Source organism: Heteronotia binoei, chromosome 1 (genome assembly GCF_032191835.1).
Source record: "Heteronotia binoei isolate CCM8104 ecotype False Entrance Well chromosome 1, APGP_CSIRO_Hbin_v1, whole genome shotgun sequence".
In the NCBI taxonomy this organism is placed as follows: domain Eukaryota; kingdom Metazoa; phylum Chordata; class Lepidosauria; order Squamata; family Gekkonidae; genus Heteronotia; species Heteronotia binoei.
In genome coordinates, this window is record NC_083223.1 from 172,927,935 (window position 1) to 172,937,363 (window position 9,429).

Sequence of the window (9,429 nt, forward strand, 5' to 3'; positions counted from 1 at the left end):
TGTCAGGAGAGCATTTTATAGAACTGTGTATTAGAATGGAATGGTCCAGGCAGGCACCTTTGTAACAGAAAAGGACTTCAATCCACTGTAATGATTGTTCCACATGTCATCTTGCTTTTACTGTTTTATCTTTGTAATTCCACTATACTTTGCCTAGGCAGTTGACTTCTCATTGTCTAGTAATTCTATACTTCCATTGTTCATTAGATGTCTTATATACTGTATGATTGCTTTTTAAAAATTCTGTAACCTGCCTTGAATCTCAGTGAGAAAGGTGGAATATAAATAAATAGATTAATGGAAGTCTTATTTTTCCCACCATCACAGTATGAATTGGAAAGATGAGAGTTCAGAATAGCTGTTGCTTGGTTCTTATATTTCCCTGTGTATGGCTGTAGAAAGGAATAAAAGTATTCTTACTCCTCTTCTACTGCCAGTTTATACAGTCCTAACATGCAGCAGCTGTGACTGTGTGCAAGGATTTCTTTGCATTCTTCTATGGAATAGATAATCAATGCTAGACTACAGACTTCCAGAAGGCAAAGTAAAATTAGGAGCATTTTTTAATTCTGAAAAGTTTAAGAAACAAGAAATCAACAACTTCACTGTTGATTATTAGAGGAAAGTGGTGTGTTAATTGGATTCATGCTCAGAATTTCACTCCAGGCATCACTTTAGCACCTTGGTGCATTCAGTCCTACATTTCCAAGCAGTAAGTTACTCTAGCAGTAAAGTATTTCCCACACTATCAAATGAGAATCTCTACTTAGCTGGCAATATGAACTCTAAAGAAGTGAAGTACCTTGCTTGTGTTTGAAGACATATGTAAGAAGCTTGCACCTTCTTTCCAAGTAGGACTTGTAAAAATTGGGTAAGTTCCCATCAACATTGTGATATAAGGCAACTGAGTTCTTCTCCTGTTCTTTCTCTATAGGAATAATATACTCCAGAGGCTTTAAGAAAAATGTCCCAAAGTTTTTGTGACTTTGTTTTCTCATTTACATGAACCCTATTTCAGGGAGGGAGGTCAAAATTTTAATTAATTAAATAAATAATTTCACATTGTGACTGTCAAGAGCAGGGGTGGCCAAACCGCAGCCCAGAAGCCACATGCAGCTCTTTCACATAAATTGTGCATCTCCCAGAGGTCGAGGAGGAAGCAAGCATGCTTAGCATTGGGACCTCAGTCAGCCTCTGAGCACTGACCCATAGGTTGGTGACTATTTCTCTTCTGTGTGAAATGGAGAAGGAGGGGGAAATTGCCAGCTCTTCTCCTCCACCACAGAGGTCACTGGAAGAGGTCACAGGAAAGAGAGCACAAGAGCTGAGGGAGCCACTGGAAGAAGGGATGGAATAATAGAGGGCTATGCAGGGTTCCCCCTTGGTTTCTTAGCTCTTGTAGGAGCTGTATTAACTAATCTTGGTGTCAAGGCAAAGAGAGATGCGTAATGATACAAACGGTGCTCAGTGATTTTTATGGTACATGTGTGTTTCCTTCTTCTGGTACCAAAAAAGAATTCCCTGACCTTTCCCTATGCTGTTTTTACAGGGACTGTTGTTCCCAGCTTTTTTTTAAGTCTCCTAGCATGGTTGTCGTCTAAAGTGCATACATATGTATTTTATCTGTTTGTGCAAAAAAAGTATTAAGAGTTTTAATAAAGACATGTGTGTAAAATTTGTTCATGTCTTGTGGCTCTCAAACATCTAATGTTTATTCTATGTTGCTCTAGACCAGGCCAGCCCTATCAGAATACAGTAAATAGTATAGAATATGTTTATGTAATCTCTTCCAGTCCATTGTTCTTGGGTGCTGTAACAGTGGTGGGTACAGACTATTTGGTAAGCAGTTTTATTAAGCTGATCATATCTAAATCTCACCAAGCATTTTACTGTGTGGTTTATTTACAGGGAAGGGTTACATGTAAAGGATGCTGTTATATATGGAAGCTTTTTCATAGTGCCATTCAGAAATTATTACAACGCAATACCTGGAGGAATTACACTTCTCTCCATCACTGAAATGTAGCATAAAAATCCTGTTTGCTCTGAAATATTAGGCAAGACCATATGAACAACAAATGGCTAAAGTTCACAGATGAGAGCTCTTCTCCTTCCTTTTGCAAACTTCCAAAGTGCTGGTCCTGGGGTTAAAGGACCAGGGATAGTGGGATAATAATCACTTAGATTGTTGTAGTAATACTGTGTTTCTTTCTAATTTTTATTTTATTCTCATATTTCAATTTAGCAGCAAGACTAAATATTGAGTATTCTAAGATCAACGGAGTTTATCATAATGAAATGTGGGTTTGGGGTTTGTTTTCATTTTGACACCTAAACCTGACTTCTTCATTTGCTTTTGTATTGTGCTAGCATTGGTTTGAAAGCTGGATTACACTGAGGTTTGTGTCTTTTAGGTGTGGAACAGGAATGAGGAGTATGTAAAGGACATGTCTTGACTGCCACTGTATATAATCTGTAGGTTGTGCACACTAGGAACTGTATGTCTTTCTTCAGTCTTTGAAATGTGTATATTGTACATTCTTTAAGTGCTATATGTAGTACCGGAGCCTTCTGCAAAAGAACTAATGAACTTTCTTCAAGGACTCATTTCAGTGTCTAAGACATGTCCTTGTAGTTAACTCATTTCTGTAAGAAATTAGTTGATGGTAGTGTGTGTGTGTGTGTTTCTTTTATGGGTTTCTGTTTTTGTGATGGGGATGAAGTTCATATTCATTATACATAAGTTACTGTGTCTAAACTTGTATAAGGCTTCTAGTTTGCATATGATCCTATTCTCAGCTGAGCCAAGTCCAGTAATGTTAATAGATATGTATCTTGATTTTTTTCCCTCCCAGTTCTGTGCCCTACATGAAGAGTGCCGTTTAGGAGGAAAGACAACCACACTAATTCCTATGAAAAGGATTGTTTAAAACCTTTCCGTTTAGCTGGCACTGTGTTGACTTCTAATGTATATACTACTTTCATTGCCTGCTTGGACTTTTGGACGATGGACTAAGTTCTTGGGAGCATGTAGAACTCCTCTGTTAGCTTTTCCCCTCCACTTAACCATGAAGTATTCAGATGAAGAACAGAGACTGTACAGTTGTACTTACAAACATTGTTTTGGCCTTTTCAGTACTATTTTTTACAATATGTGGCATGTAATTCTTTCCACAGCTGTCTGCTTGGGTGGTGGAAAAATAAACTTTTTGTGTAAATAACAGAAGCCGATCAAGTTTAACTAACTGAACTACAACCAAAACGGTAATGGGTTGTTGTGTGAAGACTGCAACATGAGTTAGAAGCTGAAGCTGTACTGCAAAAATTCCATGGAAGTTCTTCACTGGGCATTTCAGTATGGGAACTAGCACTGAGCTTTGGGTTTATTTTTTTTTTAAAAAATCTCCAGCATTAATGAAATAGTACAAACAGTATTGTCGTGTGTTTACTGATTCCCATGAATTTTTCAACTTTCTTTAGAAGTACAAAGTTGTGTAGAGCATTTGTATCCATTACTTTTGGCTTGCTTAGCAAATTATTGACTGGGAAGTTGCCTTGCACAAGTCCAACTGAGATGATTGGAACAGGAGAACTTTTTGATGGATTTCCCTCCAAACCCCTGTCTCATCACCTCCATCTCCTAAACTTTATTTAAAAGTAATTTAGTTGAATGTGGATATCTTGTTGCTATTGTGCTTTTTTAGCCTACATGTTAAATAAATGCTTGGTCACAGTATAACATTATATATGCGATAGTATGTTAATGAATACTTTTTAATGACTCACTGTCCTGTAGTTCATTTATATACACTACTCTTAAAAAGGTAAAGGTAGTCCCCTGTGCAAGCACCAGTCGTTTCTGACTCTGGGGTGACGTTGCATTCAGAGTGTTTTCACAGCCGACTTTTTACAGGGTGGTTTGCCACTGCCTTTCCCAGTCATCTACACTTCCCCTCCCCCCAGCAAGCTCGGAAGGATGGAAGGCTGAGTCAACCTGAGCCGGCTACCTGAAACCAGCTTCTGCTGGGATCGAACTCTGGTCATGAGCAGAGGGCTCCAACTGCAGTACTGCAGCTTTACCACTCTGCGCCACAGGGCTCTTACATTATTCTTACCCGTAGTGTTTTCCGCATAGGAATAGGCTCGTATGGTTTTCCTGTTGCCAGTGCAGCACGCAGCAACAGGGCTTCCAGACAGTTGGTTTCCCTGCATTTTCCCTGCCTTAGTCATGTGGCAGTCAGCACTGTCCACACAGTGGAATGGGTGTTCTTTTTTTAAACCAGAGATTGACACAGTAATATACCATTATCTGGATGTCAGCAATTTTTAAAAAAATCAAAAGTCTGCCACCCATGGGCAGGGGAAGGCTTGAGGCACCAAAAATAGTACCAAAGTGGTTGGGACCAGGAAAATCTGGACTTATATGCCTGCTTAGAAGCTACCAGACTTCGAAGTGATCATTTTCAAAATATTGCAGTGAAGCACATATAGGGAAGATCAGAGAAAGACAGGAAAACCTATTTGGCATGAAAGTACCATGGTGCTGTGGGAAATCAGGGGGAAAACCCCACTTTCTAACAGCATCCATCCCAGAGCAAACAAGCCACCTCTCTTCTGCTGGTATATAGCATGGAATCTCAAAATTGTTTCCTTCATTATAAAATTGGTTTTATGCCCCATAGATTAATGAAAAATCTGTTGAACTTTAATACCTGGAAGAGATTGACACTTGTAGTGATCAAGATTGTAGAAGTTCTGGTGGATTTTGCACTCATTCATTTTGTTTTCTATCCAGAGGGCTGGATGGAGTTGTCGATTAGGCAGAGGGAGTATTGGAACATCTACTAGGAGCTTACTGCCTTCCAGATAATTCTTCTGGGAACAGTGTCCTTATCCTAACGTAGAACATGACAGCCAAGGTATAAATAAATTGCCAAGGAAGAATCAGATCAGTGCTGCAGGAAGTCACTCATGGATTGCATAGCGAGCCATGTTCTCTCTGTTCTGCATCATGGCCATTTTCAGGGGGGCTACAATGCCAGAAATTGATATATTGACAATATTGGTGTATTGACTATCAAATGGTGTAGCTGCCTTAGTAGAACCATGTGAAAAATAAAACCATTACTTAGTGGAATCTTGTCATATAATTGGGAAAACATTTTACTTCATGCAGATTAAATTAAAAGAATCCCCCACAGTGTTAACGGAAATCTTGTTTTTCTAAAATTCTAAATGTGGTAGGAAAAAAGCACCTTGTTAGCTGCAGAAGTGTCACAGGTAAATGCTAGGTAAGTCATATAAGCCTAGGTAAATCATCAAGGAAAGATTGTGAATGTTACCCAGAAGTGACGAAAACTTACACTTTTCCCTGGCAGTAGAATATTTCCAAGGATTCCATGACAGAGGTTTATAAAAGTATGCACTGGGTGGAGAGTTGACAAAAAAAAATTCTTCCTCTCCCAAAATACTAGGACTCAATGAAGCTCATATACAGTAGATTCAGGACTGACAAAAGGAAATATTTATTCACTTCCAGAGGGATATAGTGAAGGTCACAGGCATATACAGTTTTAAAAGGGGATTAGATAGATTCATGCAGGATTGGTCTATCAGTGGCTACCTACCATGGCTACTAAAGGTAATCTGGTGACTAAAAAGAACCTCCATATTCAGAGGCAGTAAATCTCTGAATGCTGGTGCCAGGAGGCAACGTGAGGAGAAGGCCTCAGCATCTGTGCCCTGTAATTGGACTTCCAAAGGAACTGTTTAGTGACTTTGTGAGACAGGATGATGGACAAGATGGACCACTCGTCTGATCCAGCAAGGATCTTCTTATGTTCTTATGTTATGTTATGTTATGTTCTTCAGTATCCAAGCAAAGTGGCAGACCATCAGCCTCTGCAAATTGTAACCAAGGCTGCCTTCTTAGGAACATGTTCAGTCTCAGGTGGGCATATTTGCACCCACCAATGAATCAAAGGCTAATTTGTTATATCATAAAGCTCCAGATTGAGGAATCAAAACATTCTAAGGCTTTTTCCAGGAAGTAACTCAAGGGACCTGATACTTCCAGGATCAGAGATACCTGATTTTGCAAAAGGCTCCCTCTCACAATCCAATTCCAGTTTCGCTACCACTGATAATGAAATCAGGAATCGAACATGGTTAGTCCATGGCAGATTGGTCCATTAAATCTTAAAGGGCCATTATTTTCTGTGAGTGGAAGACGCAGAGGCCAGATCTACTGCCTATAGAAAATAGTTTAATGAGTTAATGTGTTGCAGGCTAGCTGGGGGCATTGAAAAATAATCGGTGATAAACCTGGTCTGAATCTGGAGACCAAGTGTACTGCCATCCATAGAAACTAAGATCTAATGTGCCATGGACCTTGAAGGAGCCAAGCATACTTCCTGTCTCTCCTCCCTCCATCTATCCTGTTCCTGCAGTTTTGTGGAGGAGGGGAGACACAATTATTTTAATTTTCTTCAGAAGGGCTATGATTACCATTTTCACTTTATAGTACCAATAAAGTTGAAATATTTCCCAACACAACTTTTGGAATGACACCAATAGCCCTTATATTTAATTAAAATGATAATCATACTCTTCCCAACTTTCCAATATAGCATTAAATTGATAATTTTTTCAATTGCACACTCTTACCTATGACACCCCTTCCCATACAACCTTTGTCCTTTGAACATTATCAGGTTAGGTCTGGGTGCAGCAACATAAAAGCAGCTGCAATGCAACTGTTTGTAAACTATGTACCTGCCAATTTAAACACAGTGACAGGCTGAAATTAACTATCCCAATAAAGCTATCATGGCTTTGGAGATCCTCATCATGACTGAGCACAGTAGCTGCCAAGGAAGTCTCATATTATTCACTTCTGAGCAGGAAATTCTGCCCTTTCCTGTGGGCATGCTAATCTCACTACAGTAATGCATATCTTTGTACACTCCAGATCAGTTTACGTCAGCTTGCACTTTAATTTCATGACAATCAGAAACAGCAGCTAGTTCTGTAAGTGGGTGTTTGTGTACTTAGCAACAGAGTTTATGATGTACACCTGTGATCTGTGAAAGAGACTGTAAGCACTGTTACACCCCTCTGATTTCAACAAGATTTAAGCAAATAATGCATCAATTCTAACAGAAATCTGTGGGCCTAATAACATATTTGAACATTTGAAATGTGACACAATTCAGTCATGATGCAACCACATTTAAAAAGGAAAACACCAAGTCGTTACATCAGGATGTTTTCATGGCAATTTAAGCACCTGTAATTCTCATTACGTTCAATTCTGGCAGTGGATGGTTTCAACATTTAATTTTTTTTTCGGTGTGTGTGTGGGGGGGATATTCTAAGTTGCTTTAACAGCACAGTATGGATGAGCAAGTAAAGCACAAACTGTAGAGTAGACTAAGTCGGGGTGGCCAACGGTAGCTCTCCAGATGTTTTTGCCTACAACTCCCATCAGCCCCAGCCATTGGCCATGCTGGCTGGTGCTGATGGTAGTTGTAGGCAAAAAACATCTGGAGAGCTACCGTTGGCCACCCCTGGACTAAGTGAACCCAATATTTGGGAGCACTGACTATAATGTTATTGATTTCACCATTTGTATAAATAGAGAGTTGCCCCAAAAGACCAGCACAATCACGTTTAACTTTAAAAGGGGTAAATTCTCTGAGATGAGGAGGCATGTGAAGAGGAAACTGAAAGGAAAGGTAAATACAGTCAAAACCCTTGGGGAAGCTTGGAGGCTTTTAAAATGACAATCCTAGAAGCTCAGATAGAATATATACCACCAAGTTAGGAAAGGCACAAACCAGGTATAAGAAAAGGCCTGCATGGTTAAAAAACAAAGTAATGGAAGCTGTAAAAGGTAAGAAGGACTCCTTTAAGCGGTGGAAAGCTAGTCCAAGGGCGATTAATAAAAGGGAACACAGGCTGTGGCAAATCAAATGCAAGACTGTGATCAGGCAGGCAAAAAGGGAATATGAGGAGCGTATTGCAAAAAACATAAAGATCAACAATAAAAATTTCTTCAAATATATTAAAAGCGGTAAACCAGCCAGGGAGGCAGTGGGGCCCTTGAATGACTAAGGGGTAAAAGGATTACTGAAGGAGGATAGGGAAATGGCTGAGAAGCTGAATGCATTTTTTGCTTCCGTCTTCACTGTGGAAGATGAGAAGTGTTTGCCTGCTCCAGAACCACTTGTTTTGGAAGGGCTGTTGAAAGACCTGAGTCAGATTGAGGTGACAAGAGAGGAGGTCCTACAACTGCCTGACGAATTAAAAACTAAGAAGTCACCAGGTCCGGATGGCATACATCCAAGAGTTCTGAAAGAACTCAAAGTTGAATTTGTGGATCTTCTGACAAAAATGTGTAATCTTTCATTGAAATCTGCCTCTGTTCCTGAGGTCTGGAAGGTAGCAAATGTCATCCCCATCTTTAAAAAGGGTCCCAGAGGAGATCTGGGAAATTACAGGCCAGTCAGCCTGACTTCAATACCGGGAAAGTTGATAGAAACCATTATCAAGGACAGAATGAGTAGGCACATTGATGAATACGAGTTATTGAGGAAGACTCAGCATGGGTTCTGTAAGGGAAGATCTTGCCTCACTAACCTTGTTACATTTCTTTGAGGGGGTGAACAAACGTGTGGACAAAGGAGACCCAATAGATGTTGTTTACCTTGACTTCCACAAAGCTTTTGATAAAGTTCCTCATGAAAGGCTCCTTAGTAAGCTCAAGAGTCATGGAGTAAAAGGACAGGTCCTCTTGTGGATCAAAAACTGGCTAATTAATAGGATGCAGAGAGTGAGTATACATGGGCAGTCTTCGCAGTGGAGAATGGTAAGCAGTGGGGTGCCGCAGGGCTCAGTACTGGGTCCCATGCTCTTTAACTTGTTCATTAATGATTTGGAGTTGGGAGTAAGCAATGAAGTGGCCAAGTTTGCAGATGACATTAAATTGTTCAGGGTGGTGAGAACCAGAGAGGATTGTGAGGCACTCCAAAGGGATCTGTTGAGGCTGGGTGAGTGGACGTCAATGTGGCAGATGAGGGTCAATGTGGCCAAGTGCAAAGTAATGCACATTGGGGCCAAAAATCCCAGCTACAAATGCAAGTTGATGGGGTGTGAACTGGAAGAGACTGACCAAGAGGGAGATCTTGGGGTCGTGGTGGATAACTCACTGAAAATGTCAAGACTGTGTGCGATTGCAATAAAAAAGGCCAATGCCATGCTGGGAATTAGCTGCAGAGGGGGCAGCGTGGTTCCTACTTCCCTGTGTGCCTGCCTTCAGCTGTGATGTTTAAAGCAAGCTGTGACGGAACCGGCCCGATTCTGCCTTCAGACCCGGTCCCGTCAACTCCCTATTGAGTCGCCAACTCCTGGAGGGAGCTATTTCTCCTC

General features: G+C 40.5%; 1 protein-coding gene across 3 annotated transcripts in view; it reads left to right on the top strand.

Annotated features, from left to right (window-relative positions):
• The window catches only part of FEZ2 (fasciculation and elongation protein zeta 2), a 68,379-nt gene extending 64,598 nt beyond the window's left edge, over positions 1-3,781 (top strand). For 2 of the 3 annotated variants that reach the window (XM_060244171.1, XM_060244155.1), the window contains one exon: positions 2,856-3,781. In XM_060244171.1, the coding sequence (XP_060100154.1) occupies positions 2,856-2,872 (17 nt within the window). In that variant the 3' untranslated portion in view covers positions 2,873-3,781. Of the gene's footprint in view, positions 1-2,370; positions 2,400-2,855 lie in introns of all 3 variants that reach the window. The other variant, XM_060244163.1, reaches the window with a different exon arrangement.
• The last annotated feature ends 5,648 nt before the right edge of the window (positions 3,782-9,429 follow it).